The sequence below is a fragment of the Crotalus tigris genome, unplaced genomic scaffold (assembly GCF_016545835.1).
Source record: "Crotalus tigris isolate CLP2741 ecotype Arizona unplaced genomic scaffold, ASM1654583v1 scf7180000019856.1557650, whole genome shotgun sequence".
NCBI lineage: Eukaryota > Metazoa > Chordata > Lepidosauria > Squamata > Viperidae > Crotalus > Crotalus tigris.
Window position 1 is genome coordinate 147,295 of NW_024097742.1, and position 19,508 is coordinate 166,802.

A 19,508-nucleotide genomic window follows, 5' to 3' on the forward strand; every position below is an offset into this window, starting at 1 on the left:
CCATTAGAATTAAAGCAAGAAGGGTCCCTTTTGCTTTAAAAAGTAAAATTGACACTGAGTTGGACAAACTGATTCAGCAAGGAGTTCTAGAACCTGTGGACTCCAGTCCCTGGGAAACCCCCATTGTCACGCCTCTCAAGGCAAATGGGGACATTCGCATCTGTGCTGATTACAAATGCACTCTGAATAAGGCATTGCAGCAACATGCCTATCCTGTTCCTGTGGTCAGTCATATTCTGGCCTCCCTCAAGGGGGGGGCGCGTTTTTGCAAAGCTTGACCTAGCTCAGGCATATCAACAGCTGCCTGTTGATGATGATACTGCTGTAGCTCAGACCATTGTGACCCACAGAGGGGCCTTCAAGGTGAAGAGGCTACAATTTGGAGTAAATGTCGCTCCTGGAATTTTCCAAAGTGTAATGGAAAACACACTACAGGGTATACCAGGGGTTTGCCCCTATTTTGATGATGTCTTAATTGCAGGAGATTCTACACACAACTTAGCTGAGAGATTAAGGGCTGTCCTGTTAAGGTTCAGGAAAACGGGCCTCAAGCTTAAGAAGGACAAATGTAAAATTGGGGTGCCTTCTACTGATTTTTTGGGATTCAAAATTGATGCTACTGGGATTCACCCTGCTGAATCCAAACTGAAAGCTATTCTGCATGCTCCCAGGCCAAAGTCTAAGGCCGAACTACAGGCTTTCCTGGGCCTTCTGAATTTCTACAATTCCTTTCTTCCACATAAGGCTAGTGTAGCTGAGCCTCTTCACAGGCTATTAGACAAACAGGCAGTGTGGCAGTGGTCACAAAAACATGAGGCAAGTTTCAATGAGGTCAAGGCCTTACTCACTTCTAACAGTGTACTCGCACATTTCAATGAATCCCTTCCTGTGTGCATCGCTTGTGATGCTTCTCCTTATGGGGTAGGAGCTGTACTAAGCCACCTCAGGTCAGATGGAACTCAGGTTCCTGTTGCATACTACTCCAGAACTTTGTCTGCTGCTGAGCTTAATTATGCTCAAATAGACAGGGAGGCTTTAGCTGTGGTTGCTGGATTTAAAAAATTCCATGATTTTTTATATGGCAGGTATTTCACGGTCTTCACTGACCATAAGCCTTTGTTGGGACTATTTACCACATGTAAGCAAACTCCCCAAATCATCTCCCCCAGAATGCTAAGATGGTCTATCTTTCTTTCTGCCTATGATTTCTCCCTACTTCATAAACCTGGGAAGGAAATGGGCCATGCTGATGGCCTCAGTAGGTTACCCCTGCCGGTAATAGAAGCTGACCCTGCTCCAGCTATCAATCTTCTCTCCATTCAGGCCTTGCCCGAGTCTCCTTTGAATGCCAGAGATGTAGCCGCTGAATCAGGCACAGATCACACACTTTCACGTGTCCTTTCTTGGGTTTTATCTGGATGGCCAGAGAGCTGTCCTGGCACGGAGTTTCAGAGTTTCTGGTCTAAAAGGAACGAGTTGTCCACCTTCCAGGGTTGTCTGCTTTGGGGAAGCAGAGTTGTCATTCCTACCTCAATGAGGACTAGGGTCTTAGGTTCCCTCCACGAGGGTCATCCTGGCATTGTACGCATGAAGGCGCTCGCGTGCAGCCATTTGTGGTGGCCTGGGTTAGATAGTGACATTGAAGCTAAGGTGCACGCATGCCACCTTTGCCAACGCTCACGCCCCGAAATGCCACAAGCTCCTGTACATAGATGGGAGGAAACACAGTCTCCATGGTCTAGAGTGCACATTGACTACGCTGGGCCCTTTCAGGGTCAATTCTTCTTGGTCCTAGTTGATAGCCATTCAAAATGGCTTGAGGTTGTACCTGTCTCTTCCACCACCACTGCAAAGACTATTCAAGTACTGAGGGGGATTTTTGCTGCACACCGGCTTCCAGATGTCCTCGTGTCTGACAATGGCCCTCAATTCACTTCTTTCGAATTCCAAGCTTTTTTACAGGCTAACATGATTCGTCATGCCACCTCTGCACCTTTCCACCCGTCCACCAATGGTATGGCTGAACGCATGGTTCGCATCACCAAGGACGCCTTGAAGAAAATCACCTACGGAGACATGCATCACAGGTTGGCTGACTTCCTCCTTTCTTATCGCACTACACCGTCCACTTCTATGGGGAGGAGCCCAGCTGAACTTTGTTGGGGGCGCAAACTGACTACCAGTTTGACCGGTTGCATCCGGATAGACTGCCTTCTTCTTACACACGCCCCAGGGCACCTAGACAACTCCTTGTGGGTGCCCCAGTTTGGACTCGTAATTACGGGCCTGGTCATTCATGGGTCCCCACTTCTAAATCCAGGGTCAGAGGTCCTCTGTCTTACGAGGTGTCCCTGGACAACGGTCGTGTCCTGCGTCGACACATCGACCAACTTCGCCCTAGACGGGACCTTCCCGCTGAGACTCCTAGGTCTTTTCCAGGGGGGGAGGGGGACCCCTTTGGGCAAGGGGAAGGGCATGGGCTGCTGCCCATTATCAATGAGGAAGCCACAAACGGCTCATCTCAAGATTCCGCGAGTGCTCCAAACAGGAATTCAAGGAGCCCAACTAGATATCAGGCATCAACGCCTACTCCAGCCAGGGAGTCACCCCGAGGGCATAATCACTAGTCACCCGCATCACACAGTACTCCAGTCAGGGAGGATACCTGGGAGCATCCCAATAAACCATTTCCCGCAAGAGAGCTGGCACACACTCCTTCTAGTTGGCCCGACACTACCCCTGTCCCTAGAAGGGCAAACATACAGGGAGGTGGTCGAGGAACCAAATCCCGACTACAACACCTCTGACTTCACTCAGGGGACAACTGAGTTTTGGGACAGTACTGAAAACCCCACAAGCCTGGGGACAGAACGGGAACCAGGGGACAGAGAACCTCCTGACAGGTCTTGGATGGACCTTGGAGGTTCTAAAGAATCGCCCAACAGTGACAGTCACTTAGAGGGGCCAGAGAGCCTGCAGCAAGGCAGGACAACCAGGTTAAACAAAGGAAGAAGCCCTGGCCTGACGAGCCCGGTGGGCAAGCAAGCAGGCCAGGCATTGGAGCACAGTCATTGGGGACCACCAAGGCAAAACAAGGGGGACAGGCACGCATCACCCCTCAGTCAAGGGGTACTTGGCAGGTACCCAGAAGTTAGGAGGTCACAGAGAGCCAGGAAATCTCCTAAGTATTTAGAAGATTTTGTAACTCTGTTGACAAAACAGAGTTAACAGAGGGAACAGAACACTTAGACTAATGGAAGCAAAAGTAATACCTGGCATTGGGTAGTATGGCACTACACTCGCAATGGGTTATGTGTTACTATGGCATGGTTAATAGTTTTAACCTGGGGGGAAGCGGTGTTATGTCCTGAGCCTGTGCAAGCAGGCTCGGGGCATTGCAAACGGTCCCGGACAGGTGCAAGTTGCCCGGGACCAGACAGGCTGTCACCAGTACTTGTGCGCATGCGCAAGTGCTGGCGCACCAAAAGTTGCAGATTGACCCGGGAATGGCCTATATAAGAGGCCAAGAGTTTTGGGCATTGCCGGCGTCTTCCAACTGTAAGCTGAACTAAGAATAAAGAAGTCTTGAGAACTACAACTGCTTCTCGTGTCTTGCCATTTCGCGAAGGACGCAACACTTACCATGTCTGTCAAAGAGTGGGATGCCTGGACAAAAACTGATACAATCTGAAAGAAATAAGGACATGTAAAAACCCAATTCCTGAAATTCCTGGCTATGGCAAATTTGGTTTTGATTAAAAAATTAAGCACCTTACTACTCCCAAAAAGAATGGCATCCTTGGCACATGGGACTCGGTTTTGATCCCAGTTAACAGCATTTTCAAAATTTGTATTTGGAATCCATTGTTTGTACACAGCAACTGAAGAGCCTAGGAAAAACCAATAGAAAACAGTAACTATGGTATCAACAAGCTTTGATTGGGAAGATATGACCACAGCAAAATAGGATGACTGATTTTTCTTATTCCAATCACTGAATGATTAAAGCAACATTACAACTTTGAAGCTTGGCCTTTTCCTTTACACACACACACACACACACACACACACACACACACACACACACACACATACATATTTATTAAGCCACTAAAAAAAAACCCAAGTAGCTATATATTTTAGATATCACCACAGGTATTAAAATGCCACTTGATACACCCTGGCCAGACTGATTGATGTCCTTGAACCTTAACAACTCTACATATTGTGTTTTATTGTATTTTCAACAGCATTTTTGCTTTATGGCAGAATGCTTCCTGCTGGTATTGCTATGCTCAAATGGATGTATAAGTACTACTACTATGTATACTTTGGCATGCATGCAATAGCCAATGTTGCAGGTTCATTTTAAGGATACAACAATTGTGGTAGGGACACATTTGTTATTTAGCCACACTCTTCCTATTATTGTTGTTTATTTCTTACTTAAATATTGTTCCACTGCAATTTAATTACTTGCTTTAGGCAATGATTTCTAGAGAATTTCCAGAAAGGCTTTAAATATGGCAAAATCCAGCAAGCACCATAGAAAGCAGCTTCTTACCCAATTCATGCTTCTCCTTCAAAGAAAATAACCATGCATACATATTGGACAGCCTGATTTTCTGTCACATCTAAAGTAATTGAGATCTAAGCAAACATAGCAAATGGATTGTGAATCAATTCATGCCCTGGAAGACCCTTGCAGTGTTTTGTACTCATTATGATGAAGAACTGTCAATTGCTATTATTTTTAAAATACTTTCTCATACATCTAGTCTTCTCAGAGGATGATTTTGTCCTGGAAGATGGAATTGCTATAGATGAGATCAAGTAAGGAAGATTTCTGACTCCTAGTTATTAGGATTCCACCATAAAAAGCCTTTTAGGGGCCTTCCACGGAACGATTCTGAACCAGTCTGAAAGAGGGTCCAGACATCTGTGTTCCCAGAATGTCTTTAATGTTGGGAGAACACTGGCTTGGAGTAAATGAAATTGTTGTGATGCTACTTTCCCCTCCTTTACTGAGGTTTCATTTTCCCACTGGAGGGAATTATTACCACATTGAGGTAAGCTGAGGGCATATACCAGTCCAGTATCTGATTTCTTTAATGCAAACAATGCTGCATTTCAATGGTTAGATGACCTAGACATTGATATTTGAACATAGATCTTTTTTAATATTTATATTTTGTTGGGTTCTACTAATCTAGTTGAAATGTTAATTTATATTGCTAGTCCATGTACCACATCTCCTCCTAAGTCCTGAACTTGTGGTTCTATAAGGGAAAAGCTAGCCTGTCAATGCTGCAGGCAAACAAGCAAAAAATATAAGGTGAATTACTAATTAATTATTACTATTTTATTAATTTCCCCCTTTTCCTTGACATGAAAGAACACCTTTCATTCAATAGAATTGAATAGAATTCAATTCTATTCACTTTATCATCTCCTTCCTTCTTTCCTTCCTTCCTTCCTTCCTTCCTTCCTTCCTTCCTTCCTTCCTTCCTTCCTTCCTTCCTTCCTTCCTTCTTCTCCCTCCCTCCCTCCCTCCCTCCCTCCCTCCCTTTCCCTACATGTCTGCCCTTTGGTGTGGTGGACAATGGATTTTGTTTCTAAAGAAATTGGAGTGGCTTGGAAACATTGCTCCTTGTTCTCAGCATTTCAGATCATCAGAAGTGAGGATCCAGTAATCATATATAGTTTTCTATTGCATCTAAGTCTTGGGAAATGAAATGGTGGTGGCAGAAGAATGCCCTTAATTAGTGTTGTGCTCACTCTTACACAGTGGGTGAAGCATCTCATGATGATCACTTGCCAACCAAGTAACACTTCTTTCATTCTTCTGCTCGTTCATACATCCTGCACAGCACCTAACCTGTACTACCTGAATGCACATGCAGAAAGAGTGAAATTAATGTTAGCCTGTTATAATCAAAGATTTTGCTATATACAAGGACTATAATTGTGTGAGCAACCTGCATGTATAGTTTCTATTTATTTAATCTTTGTCAGATTCTTCAAACACACACACACAACTTATGGAACAAAGTAGAACAAATTAGCAAATATGAGCTTTTCTTCCACGGCAATTCAATTAAGCTAATGTCTGAAAAGTTCTCATATGTTCAATTTACTTTAGTTAGAAAATGCAAGTTAGATTATTTGGAACAGTGTCTTTTTCTAATATCAATATGTGATGAAGGGGCTTCAACCCAATTAGAAACTGTAGATTCCGTTAAATTAGGAACTAAAAATTATTGTTAAACCAAGTATTAAATTATTTCAGTCTTTCCTAGAAAAAAAAACTACTTAGATGAGTTCATTTTGTGGGCCCTGTTAGCATTCATCAGTCAAGCAGAAAGGAAGAAAATATCCTCTTTGGGTTACAATAAATGTGAGATTATTTAAGAATATTCATAAACAAGTTGATTTGTTGATAAACCAAGAAAAGAAATATAATTTTATTGAGAAGACATGGGCTGTGGAGTCTATAACTGCCTGACTACAACAAACAGTTGTAAATTTTTATTGCATTCACCCATTCTCCCAACAAATATTCCTAGATACAGAATCTTCCATTATTTGCTATCATTCACCTAGGTATCACTTGTACAGAAGTAACCAAATCATGTAGAAGTAGATTTCTTGTTTAATTCTCTGCATTTTATCTGTAAATGTATCTGCTCCAGAAATCTCTGGCCAGTAATTGGCTACCTTTAACATCATCTATTTTGGGGATGTAATCCAGCAGAGATAATCATCTTGAATGAAGTAACTATCTTTCTCCTATATCACCCTTTGTTCTAGGAAAGAGAAATTACGAAATCTGTTGAGAAGTTTCTCTCTTTAAAATAGATTTTTCTCCTTCTTCAAAGTACAGTTATTCTGAGACATTTTTGACTTGTGTTGCTGACCAGGTTACCAAGAAAGAGGTAGAACTGGTGCTAGGAAATTAAAAGCTCAGACGAAGTTGAGGTACAAAGTTTACTAGCAAAAAAAAAAAAGTATTATGAAAAGGAAAGGAAAGGAAAGGAAAGGAAAGGAAAGGAAAGGAAAGGAAAGGAAAAGAATCAGTATACCAGCTGCTTAGAAGGCACAATGCTTTGGGATAATAAGAATATTGCTTCACCTGGAAATTATGACAGAGAAGATGATAGGGCAAAGAAGATGACTGATGCAAAGATGATCAGAGAATAATTGTGCACTTTGGATGAGTTTAAATCTTCTGGACAAATTAACTGTACTGTAGTATACTGAAATAGTTAAGTGATAATCAGACCAATTTCTTATATATTGCCTTTGAGAAATTCTGGTGAAGCACCAGATAACTAGAGGGGAGCTTCAAATAGGAAAAAGAAAATCATCAAATTGCAGACCTGTCATACCCCTGTCTTGGTTATAGTATTTATGAAAAAGATCTTGGAATTGTAGTTTATTGCAAACTGAATATAAGTCAACAAAGTGATGTGACTGCAAAGAAAACAATTGCAATTGTATTAACATAAGCAAAATTTACAAATCACATTTCCTGTGATTTGTGATCTATTTTATTTGGCTTGATCCCTCACCATCAGCACTTTTTGTATTACTAAGAATCATAGTTTTAATAAAGATTCAAAGAAATTAAACTAGAAACAGGCAACAAAGATGATCAAGGAACTAGAATCTAATCCCCGTGAAGGGACACTGAAAAAGTTGAGTTTGTGTAACCTTGAAAAAAAAATGAGTTATGATGCATTTTTTAAATTCTGAAACACTATCACAGAGAATAAAATCAAGTTTCTCAGTTTTAAAGAAGACTAAAATTTATCTCATATAGTAAGAAAACTCCACCAAGCTAAGGGAGAACTAAAAGAGAATATATTGTTGTGTCAATGGAAACTTCCCCCCAAAGTAATAGCGACTTCAGAGAGGATGTTTCTATGTGAATCACTTCTTGAATAGAGGAAGGGGTTAGAAAAACTCTCCCCCAGATGCTATAGTTTCAATCCTAATTTCTGCTCACCAACTCATGTGATTCAGTTTAGAAGAAAAAAAATATCATAGGCAGTATGAAACTATTCTTAACAACTTAAAAAATAAATCTGTTTACTTCCTGGCAGACCCAATCAGGGAAACTTAACAGGAGTTTGGCTGTGGAGTTTAAGGGGCAAAGATATAATAAATCAATCCTATTAGATGACAATTGTGGACAGAGAGAAAGAAAAGAAATAAAAAGTATTTTTATCGATGGTGCTTTAAAAACAGAAGTGAAAATAAAAAGCCATGACTGCCAAAAGTAATTGTATGTGTGATCTGGAACTGTATTTGATCAGCCATCACATTACTCAGCGATATGACATAGCACCAAAAAAGCAAATGCAATTTTAGGTTGCATCAAAAGAACTGTTACATCCAGATCACGGGAAGTAATAGATCCACCTTATTTTGCATTAGTCAGTCCCATCTTGAATCCTTCCTATGTTCAGTTCTCTGCATTATGTTAAGAAAAATTCAGAGAAATTGGATCAATTAAAAAAGGTAAGACTGACAGAATGGATAAAAGTTTTCAAGTCTCTAGATCAGTATCACACAGGTCAATATCTTTTTTTTTTTAACCACAGTGCAGAACAGGGATTAAGCTAAACTATAGAAAAACATGTCATTGTTGAAGATTAGAGAGGGGGGGGGGAACCAGAATTTTGGATAGTGAGATTGATTTATTACTGAGGAAAAGGTGAAAATCCTTTCCTGGGATGAAAGTCATGTCCACCTATACCTAATAATATCATGGCACAATCCTTTTCCTCCCAAGATTCCATGATATTGCCTTCATCTCACTAGCCCATAATTTAGGTAGATTTAAATTAATTGTACCAGTGTTAGAATACTACTTTTCCTCCTTATTCAGGCTATTATTTAAGGATAGATTCAAGCTTTATACAATTTATTAGCTTTTGTCATTCATTATCTTGAAGTCAGATGACTGCAATGATATGGAAGAGGAGCAACAGAAGTCAGATACAGATTGGAAATGGAGATGTGACATTTCATGCTGGCATGGTTTTGTGGCATTTCCAGGATGGGGGAATAGCATTGTGACTTGCTAGTAGGAAAAAAATATTTTCAGTAAGAGACTGGAAAATCATCTATTGGATATGCTTCATTTTGGATTTCTGGATTGAACAGCAGGTTGGATTTGATGGCCTAAATAGCCTGTTTTATCTTTCTGATTTTTTTTTCTGGCTGTAAAAGTGAGAAAAATCAAGAATTGTCTAGACTGGAATGGATATAATATAATATGCTTATGTTTCAATCTACTGATGCCCAAAATTCATGGGTTTTTTAGCTTTAGATTATTAAAAATATCAGTCAGATTCTAATATTGGTTCAAATAACAATGCTTGAAAAATATTTAACACTTTTTCATTGCGCGTGCGCGCGTTCACACACACACACACACACACACACACTTTCCCTGTCTAAATTATTCTTGAAGTTTCTACTAATCCCATATGATTTACTGACAGAATGTGTTTAGCTTGATACTGTACATTTTTCCCCAGTGTTGAGCCAATTATAAGCCAGTAGCTTTGGCAGTATTTATATGCACAAATGAAATTGTGAATTTGTCTCTACTACAACTTTTAACAAAATGGTAATCCCAACAACTGTTTTATAATAAACGTAACAAAAATACCACAAGCCCCTTCAGTGGAATTGTACATTCTGGTGTCCCCAATATCAATATAATTGCTGTCCAATCTCTTCACAACCAGGATGCTGTGAGAAGGTCCAGGACAAATGTAGTTATCCAATTAATCAGGACTCCAACTTGCACAAAGAAACACTGCCAGCATATTAGCATTTCACACTTAGCTCTCCTTTCAGTCTATCACTTAATACATGGTCACTATCACCCATGGCCAAAGTACACTTCAATTGTGGGGCATGTCGATAACATGGGCAATCTCACTTCACCTCTCACACTTTCAACAAAGGCCCTCAGCAAACATTCAGTCACAGATCCTTCATTTCACACCATTCCTGATCTGTGAGGAAGCCTTGAGGTTAAATTCCAGTGCTGGTATGTTTAAAGCCAGCATGAATTTTCTACTTTCGTGGGTGGTATTACAAGAAAGGAAGTAAATATTTGATATTCCCTGCGTATGTTTTTCTCATCAACTCTTAAACTGTAAATATGTCTGCTGGTTGCTAGGCAACCAACAATGGTTTTTTTCCCCATTTCTGTTCCACAAAGTAGCAAACAGTCCTGGTGAGGATGAGAACAAGGATCCGGATTGTAAATGGCCAGATGAGCCAACGATGGCAAGCAAAGGGATCCAGAACGCTTTGATCCTTGGCAATGAATCATAGGAGAGAAATAGTTACATAAAAACAAAGCAGATTCAGAGTAAAACATAACAGAAACAGAAGCTGCTTCCTGCATCTCCTAGATCTCAGAAATTGATAATTAACTACCCTCCCCAAACTCAAAACAACAACAGCAACACCTCAGCTCAATCATTCACTTGCTTGTGTTCATGTCCTGCAGAGAAACTGAGCAGAATCCTTTCCAACCTTTTCAAAATCTGTCTAGGTCTTGAACTGGTTTGTTCATTGATAGTATATCAGTTAACCAGCTACTGTTGTCAGAGACAATCAGCCAAAGCAGGAACATACTTTGTTTTTAATGTGTTTAGTTTTTGTGATTATTTTATATTGTTTTATTTTTTGCTTGGGAGCTGTCTGGAGTTTGTTATAAGATGATATAAATGATCTAAATAAATATATAAATATTGGTGATTTGTGTGCAACATCTCTTTGGTGATGATGACTTCTGTTCACTCATAGAATCTTTGAACTAGATCTGGATTTCAAATAGAAACAAATCTTCAATGAGGCATGACTTAAGTATTGGAAAACCCAATAGTAGCTTGCACTTTGTTCAGCACTAATTCTGTATAAGATATTGGATAATAAAAAAACCCCAAGATTCATTATAAAATCTTCTGCCTCTTTAAATCATAGAAATATCCATGTTCTAGTTTGACCATAACTGAGAGCTTTAGCTTGATTCTGAATTATGTCACTGGATTATGTCACTTCTAAACTTAGGTGAGAGAATCATGGGATTGAAAGATTTCCAATGTGTTAAAAAAAATGGCTACATAAAGTAGATGTTGTTAAGTCCTGGGAGCGGTGACAAATGAAGAATACACATGTCTCTGGAACAGCTCTTTATTATGCTTAGTTCAAACTCCAACAACAACGAGCAAAGCATGCAGGCCCAACTCCCCGGACAAGATGGCAACATCACTAGGCACTTTTAGCGCCTTGTGCATGCACGCTTGGTCAGCGCCACTCAGTCTGGTCCCAGGCAGCTTTTGCAATTGCCCGGGAACCTTGCAATGTCCCGAGCCTGCATTTGCAGGCTCAGGGCACAACACCCCTCCCCCCTTAGCTAGAAAACACACGGTACTTGTTCTTGCAATCCATACAAAAATATAAAATAATAATAAATTTCTTTCCATCCTACAGACACTCCATTCTGCTACACCTTGTTTGCCACTCTCTAATGTGTGCTTCGCTGGTTCTATTGCTACCCACATAGGTTCCGTCTCCTCACCATAGACTTGTACTGTTCTTATGCTGACAAGAACCTTACATACTCATCTAGGTGTTTAGGAGGGGCCTTAACCTGTTGGGACCTTCGCATGATGAGGGAGGGTGCCTGGCCTGACAGCTCCCCTGCTCGGCTGGACAGACCAGGACGTGACCTTAAGGGCGCCTGGCCTCCCGGCCTGTCTGATGGGCTCACTAGACCAGGACTTTTATGCCAAGGTTTTGCAGGTGACCCCTGATAGGGCGTACCAGCAGAAATGTCAGAGTTTCCCCCAGGCTCTGTGAGAGCAGCTGCATTCTCCCAACCTTCTGAGTTGGCTGAGGATTCCAGAACTACTTTGGATGGTTCCTGAGAACCTATGTCCTTGAGCCAGTGACCGTTTTTGGACGTGCCCTGTGAAACAGGTGTGTAAAGGGCACCAGTATTCGGCAGACCCCAAGGTCATGCCTGAGGTGCCAGAGTCAGGAGAGGCCTCTCTGCTTGCCCTCCTTACATAGGACCTCCTTTTGGAAGTAGTTGCAGAATTGAACCTGCTTCCTAGCTGGGTTACCAGTTCTTGCGTGTTCTGTGAGTTCTGTGGATACCCCCAGTTATCCTCCCTGTCTGGAGTGTTACTGTTTCTATATGGAATATGTGGATGCTCCTGGGGTGACTCCCTGGCTGGAGTGCGTCTTAGTGTGTAAGGTAGTTCTCTGCCCCATGAATTCTTGTTTGGAGCACTTGCTGAATCTCGGGATGGAGGATCAATGAACTCTTCAGCTGTCGGCACTGGCTGCTGACATTGATCCTCAGAATGTATTCTATAACCTTCCTCCCCTCCCCAGAGCAGAGCCAGGAGCAGAAGGGTGAGACTCCAGCCTCGCACGCAGCTGATCTATGTGCTGCCAAAGAATGCGGCCGTCTTCCAGGGACACTTCATAGGACAAGGGCCCCGAGACCTTGCAGACCACAGCTGGTACCCAGAGATGACAAGCCCATAGTTCCAAATCCAGACCGGAGCACCCACTTGCAGGCTCCTCGATGCCCGCGGATGCAACACCTGAGACACACCCCCCAGCTTATTACTAAGCCTGTCCAGCTTAGTAATAAGCTGGCGACCCCAACGAAGTTCAGCAGGGCTCTTCCTGGTGGCTGTGCAGGGTGTGGTGCGATGTGCAAGAAGGAAGTCTGCTAACCTGTGATGTCAGTCACCGTAAGTCAGTCTCTTAAGGGCATCCTTGGTGGTGCGCACCATACGTCCAGCCATTCCGTTGGTAAATGGGTGGAAAGGAGCAGAAGTTGCATGGCGGATCATGTTGGCCTGGAACCTGGAACTCAGAAAAGGTAAATTGAGGACGTTGTCTGAAACGAGAACATCTGGAAGGCCATGAGTTGCAAAAATACTTCTCAGCACCTGGATAGTCTTGGCAGCAGTAGTAGAGGACACAGGAACAACCTCTAGCCACTTAGAATGGCTATTGACAACAACCAAGAAGAATTGCCCCTGAAAGGGCCTAGCATAATCTATATGTAACCTGGACCATGGGGTGTGAGTTTCCTCCCTTCTATGAACTGGGGCCTGAGGCATTTCAAGCCAGGACTGTTGGCACACATGGCACCCATGCACTTGAGCCTCAATGGCTTTATCGAGGCCAGGCCACCACAAATGACTGTGTGCAAGCGCCTTCATCCTGAGGGTGTCCCTCTTGTAAAGAATGCAGCACTCTAGTCCTCAGAGTGGGAATTACTACCCTACTTCCCCATAGCAGACAACCCTTGAAAATGGACAACTCGTGTCTTCTTTGCCAGAAACTCTGAATCTCAGTATCAGGGCATCTGTCAGGCCATCCTGACAACACCCATGATAGAACGTGTGTGAACGTGTGGTCAGTGGCAGTTTCTGCAGCCACATCCCTTGCATTGAGGGGAGACTCAGGCAGCTCTTGAATGGACAGAATATTAATGGCTGGAGCAGGATCAGGCTCCAGTGTTGGAAGGGGTAATCTACTCAGAGTATCAGCATGACCCATTTCCTTTCCAGGCTTGTGAATTAAAGAGTAGTCATATGCTGACAGGAAAATGGACCAACGCAGCATATGAGGAGAAAGAATATGTGGGGTCTGTTTGGTTGTGGTGAACAACCCTAGCAGAGGTGTATGGTCAGTGTAGACTGTGAAATGGTGGCCATGTATGAAATCATGAAACTTCTTAATGCCAGCCACAATGGCCAGCGCCTCCCTGTCAATCTGAGCGTAGTTCCACTCAGCAGAAGACAAGGTTCTGGAATAATATGCTACAGGGACCTGTGTCCCATCAGCCAACAGATGGCTAAGAACTGCCCCCACTTCATATAGAGAAGCATCACAGGCAATGCAAACAGGCAACTGCTCATTGAAGTAAGCCAATACAGCATTAGAAGTAAGCAAGGCCTTAACCTCATTGAAACTTTTTTCATGGACCTTAGTCCACTACCAACAGGCTTGTTTGTCTAAGAGCCTGTGCAAGGGCTCAGCTATAGCAGCTTTGTTAGGCAGAAAGGCATGGTAAAAGTTTAGTAGCCCCAAAAAGGCTTGTAGTTCCCCTTTAGACTTAGGGCTTGGGGCCTGCTGAATGGCCTTTAATTTAGCTTCAGAAGGGTGGATACCTTGAGCATCTATCCTGAATCCCAAAAAAGCAGTAGAATTGATTCCATTTCTTACACTTGTCCTTTTTTAACTTGAGACCTGCTTCCCTAAAATGAAGCAAGACAGCCCTTAATCTCTCAACCAAGTTTTGAGGTGATTCTCCTGCAATGAGGACATCATCAAAATATGGCCAGACTCCTGCAATACTCCTCAGTGTGTTCTCCATAATATTCTGGAAAATGCCATTGCAATCTTTTCACTTTAAAAGCTCCTCTATGAGTCACAATTGTCTGAGCCTCAGCAGCTGCCTCATCAACAGGCAACTGTTGATAGGCCTGTGCCAGGTCAAGCTTCGCAAAAATCCACCCCCCCTTTAGGGAAGCCAGAATGTGACTTACAACAGGTACTGGATAAGCGTGTTGCTGTAGTGCCTTGTTTAGTGTGCACTTGTAGTCCGCACAAATATGAATGTCCCCATTAGCCTTTAAAGGCATTACTATGGGGGTTTCCCAAGGACTCGAATCTACAGGCTCTAGAATACCCTGCTGGAGCAATTTGTCCAATTCAGCATCAATCTTGTTTTTAAGTGCAAACAGAACTCTCCTAGGCTTGACCCTAATGGGTGCTATGGATGGATCTAATCGTACTGAAACTGGAGGTCCTTGTAGGTTCCAAGCTCAGAGCTAAACACATCTGCAAATTCCCTGCAGACTTCTGCAAGACTAGACATTTGCAAATGATGCAGCCCAGTGACCTGAATTCCCAGAGCCTCAAACCAATCGAGTCCAATAAGACTCGCACGTTCACCCCCAACAACCAACACATCTAAAGGACCCTCAAAATCCTTGTACTGTACCTTAAGGATGGCCTCCCCCTTAACACACACCTCAGAATTCTGAAAGTCTGGAAGTATCACAGTGGATGGCCTGAGTTTCACTTGAAGGCCAGTGCTGCTGCAAATCTTTCTGAATGTGTTGAGAGAAATTATGGAGAGGGCGGAACCAGTGTCCAATTCCATGGATAAGGGAACCCCTTGCAACTTTAGTTTAAGAGACAACTTCTTTTTTAGGGGTTTATGTGTGCCTGTCCTTAGAATATTTCTGAGTGTTGCACAGAAACCCACCCTATTTTGGCTGGGTACCTTTCAGATGCAATTCTTCTTTAGGTTGTATCTTCTGACGACTCAGACATACGGCTGCAATGTGGCCTTGCCTTCCACAGGCCCTGCAAACGGCAAACCGGAACCGGCAGTCTGCTCTTCTGTGGCGTCCTCCGCATCCGAAGCATTGTGGAGTTATTGAAGCCTTTTCTGTGCAATCCCTCTGTCTCCTTCCGGCTGCCTGGTAGAGTTGATTCACCTCATCTTCAGGAACCTCTTCCGAATCTTCTTGCACGTTCTCCTGGTGGACAGCAACAGTCTCTGGAGAACTTCTGGTGGGTCACATGTTTTTTACTGCTCCACCTGCTGCTTCCTCTGCTGTAACTTCTCGCAGAGCATCCTGGAATGAAATGTCTTCTTTCGCGAAGATTCTTTGCTGTAAGTCTATATTTCTCAGTCCACACACAAAATGATCATGCAGCCTTTCCTCTAAATCTTAATAATAATAATAATAATAATAATAATAATAATAATAATAATAATAAATTGGAAGGGACCTTGGAGGTCATCTAGTCCAACCCCCTACTCGGGCAGGAAACCCTACACCATTTCGGACAAATGGCTGTCCAGTCTCTTCTTAAAAACTTCCAGTGTTGGAGCATTTACTGCTTCTGGAGGCAAGCTGTTCCACTGATTAATTGTTCTCACTGTCATTCACACGGTCTGGCTGCTCGCCTCAAAGCTGCGATAAAGTCCTTAGCAGATTCTCCTGCCCTCTGATCCCTTTCTTCAAACGTGTGCCTCCATGCAATGATGGATAGCTTGGGCTGAAAATGTTCCTTTAGAAGTTTTTTTTAAGTCTGTGTACATTACATCTTCCAGCGATGCAGGAGCCACGAGGTTTTCAGCAATTTCAAAAGTCTCTTGGTCACATACACACAACAATGTGGCAGCCTTCAGCCCATCTTCACGAACTTGGTTAACCCTAAAATAGTTCTCTACTCTTGCAACATATGATTCCCATCATTCCGGATGTGCTACGTCGAATTCTGACAAGCGGCCGATTTTCGCCATTGTAGTTCGTTCTTCACCATTCACTTCTACAGGGAAAGGGTCTCTCAGCCAAACTCACCCTCCAGCGACGCTGTACTGGCAGGATAGCTGCTAAATTTGACGCCGTTTTCCCTTCCAAGACTTCTTTTGGGTAAGTCTTAAAGCTTCCTTCTAGCTTTCCTTGTTAAGCATCCCATCCTCATCGCCAGTGTTAAGTCCTGGGAGCGGTGACAAATGAAGAATACACATGTCTCTGGAACAGCTCTTTATTATGCTTAGTTCAAACTCCAACAACAACGAGCAAGGCACGCAGGCCTCCTTTTATATGTCCCAACTCCCCGGACAAGATGGCAACATCACTAGGCACTTTTCGCGCCATGCACATGCGCGCTTGGTCGGCGCCACTCAGTCTGGTCCCGGGCAGCTTTTGCAATTGCCCGGGAACCTTGCAATGTCCCGAGCCTGCATTTGCAGGCTCGGGACACAACAGTTGTCATCTATGTTTCTTGTGGAGATTGGGTTTGCTTTTTTTTAATTTAAAAAAAAATCATCCAGGCTATTAAAATTGCAATTGCTATCTGCAATTAAAAGTGTTGATCTCCTTGTCAAATAGAAAATTACAGTAAGGCAAATAGTACAGTAAGGCAAATAGTATAGCCATACTCATGGAATAAACAAAATAAAATACTATGACAATGATTATCACAAATTAAAATTTTACACATTTGTGTGGGAAGTCAGCCACCCAAAGAAGGAAATATTAAAAGGGAGAAAAATATATTTCCTCAAAGGATCTTAAAGAGGCAGAAAAGCATGCCCAGTTTTCTTAATAGCCCTAAGTCTCCCTCCCCAAGCAAAAACCAGCTCTGTAGAAATACAGGTGTAAACAATTCAGGAAGATTGAAGCTAGAAGATTAACAAGACAAAGACACCTAAAATCTACATACCCCACCCAAACTCTAAGACAGGACATAATAGGATTAACCCATAGATACCAAAGGGCACACTCAAAGTTCATGCCACAGGAACAACTCCAAACAAAAGGCGCCAGAGGGTGTAAAAACCCACTCCCTACATGTGTTTGCTCTCTTTTTCTTCCAGAGCCATCTTCCTGTCTGGCTCTCCTGTTCAATAAACTGCAACCTTCTTTCTAAAGCAGTTGCCATGTTGTTTATTCCCAGCTTTGACTGAACCATGATGAAGACTTTTCATTCAGCATTTGTTTAAATAACTCTTGGAAAAGTGTCTGTTACATTTTGTTTCTTTTCTAATATTTTACAATTAATATGCAAGCAAAGTACAAATTTGCAAAACTTCACAGATATAATTGTGGGAATTGATATACAGTGGGGAAACCAAAATCTCAATTTATGCAAACCATTTTTCTTTTCATCTCAATTATTTGTAATTTAAAAATTACAATACCAGTTTACTTTACAATGTTGTTGTAAAACTTGATGGGATTACATTAAGCATTAGATCACAGTTTTGAAATCAACTGCATAGTCTGGCATTATAATGCCAGAGAAACGTTCAATCTCTATCTTCTAATGTAATTACTGTGGTATTTTATATAATAAAATGTTGCAAATTGCAATAAAATATTTTCACTTCTCAACAGCTATGGTACTGTTGCTGTATTTAATTTCTATAAATAAATTGTGACTTGTGCTTTAATCAGTTCTTGCATTCAGGGAGCTTGGTCTTTGAATGTTAAATAGCAATGCATATTTAACAGAAGTTATCTCACAGTAGTAGCTTCAGGCTTTACACATAGGGGTGCAGGATGGAGGGAGAAGCTTAGATAGAAGGAAAGGAATGGAAAATCCAAGCTGCAGAATTTCTCTGAGTATGTTGGCTCCGCAAATCACCCCAAAACTATTTACATGGAAATTACCCTTTTCTGGCTGAATTATAAATAAATCACAAATGATCACATTCTTGGCTCTTTTGAACAATACATAGAAAATGTTGCTACATAGAAAATGATTTGACCTGCAAACCCCAACTTTAGATAGTATTGTCTTTACTTACCAACAACCTGTAGAAAAACCAAGGAGGAAAGGAACGCCTTCATTTTGCAGCCTCCTGATTCTACTCTGTCTCCTCAGTCTCCCTATGAACTTTGGACTCTTCCTATCATGTGACACTTTGTAATTTAAGGAACTCTGCAGGACTGTGAGATGATTGTGAGGTTACAGTCCACAAGTCTTAAAGTTGCCAAGGTTGAGAACCCCTGGGTTAATAAGAGGGTTCTTCCCTTTTGATTTCAGCACACAATCTGCCTTTCATGTATTGCTACTGGAGCGTGATCTAAATCATAGCCCTTCCCCAAAAGTAGTATCTCACATTTTTTAATGCTGTGGAAAAGGGTGAGACATATGAAAAAGTAATCTCAGCATAACTTCAGGTCTACAATATGTGGCCCTTTAAAATCAGCCTAAAGTCATTCTCACAAGAATTCCCTGTTCAAATGCCACCATCCTCAACCGGCAATAAGTAGAGGTCCAGTAGATTGGGGAGTCTCCATTAAACACAACATTATTTACAGAGGATTGACCCCCCTCCTCCTCCAGAGTCATTTATCTTCTCTTTCCGAAGCACTAAAACTACCTTACAGGGGATCTGCCTTTATTTTATCCTCAGAAGACTAACCCTGTGAATTATGTTTGGGTGAGAACACATGACTTGTCCAAAGAGTTTCCATGGCTGAATTGGTGGACTTGACTTAGAATTACCTCATTCTTAATCTATTATTTATTTATTCAAATCAAATCTAATCTAATATTTTATTACACTCAAAGGCCAGCACAATTAAAAATGCTCAGAAAGTATCTAGTTAAAAGTTCTAGAATAAAATAATAATAAATAACAAAATCTATACTGAAATCATAATTGGCAGCCTGTCTATTGGTTGCACATTTATTTGTTCAAATTTATTAGCCGCCCAGCTCTGGGTGTGATACAAAATCTGAAAATACATAAAAGCAGATAAACATCAAACCAAACAGTCCAGTTTAAAATGATCAACTAATGCAAATCAAGTAAAAAATTCCCTCCTACAAGTACAATGACACAGTAATACGTCGACTCCAGACCTGAAAATAAAGCCAGGTTTTAACTATTTTCCAGAACCTGAGGAAAC

At 41.9% G+C, this 19,508-nt stretch overlaps 1 protein-coding gene across 1 annotated transcript in view; it reads right to left on the minus strand.

Moving 5' to 3' along the window:
- AMN (amnion associated transmembrane protein) overlaps positions 1-18,464 on the minus strand; it is a 102,229-nt gene extending 83,765 nt beyond the window's left edge. Inside the window, exons 1-3 of the mRNA XM_039364842.1 lie at positions 18,398-18,464; positions 3,772-3,890; positions 3,643-3,687 (exon numbers count right to left, since the gene is read on the minus strand). Of these exons, the coding sequence (XP_039220776.1) occupies positions 3,643-3,687; positions 3,772-3,890; positions 18,398-18,440 (207 nt within the window). The 5' untranslated portion in view covers positions 18,441-18,464. The remainder of the gene's footprint in view (positions 1-3,642; positions 3,688-3,771; positions 3,891-18,397) is intronic.
- Positions 18,465-19,508: the final 1,044 nt, after the last annotated feature.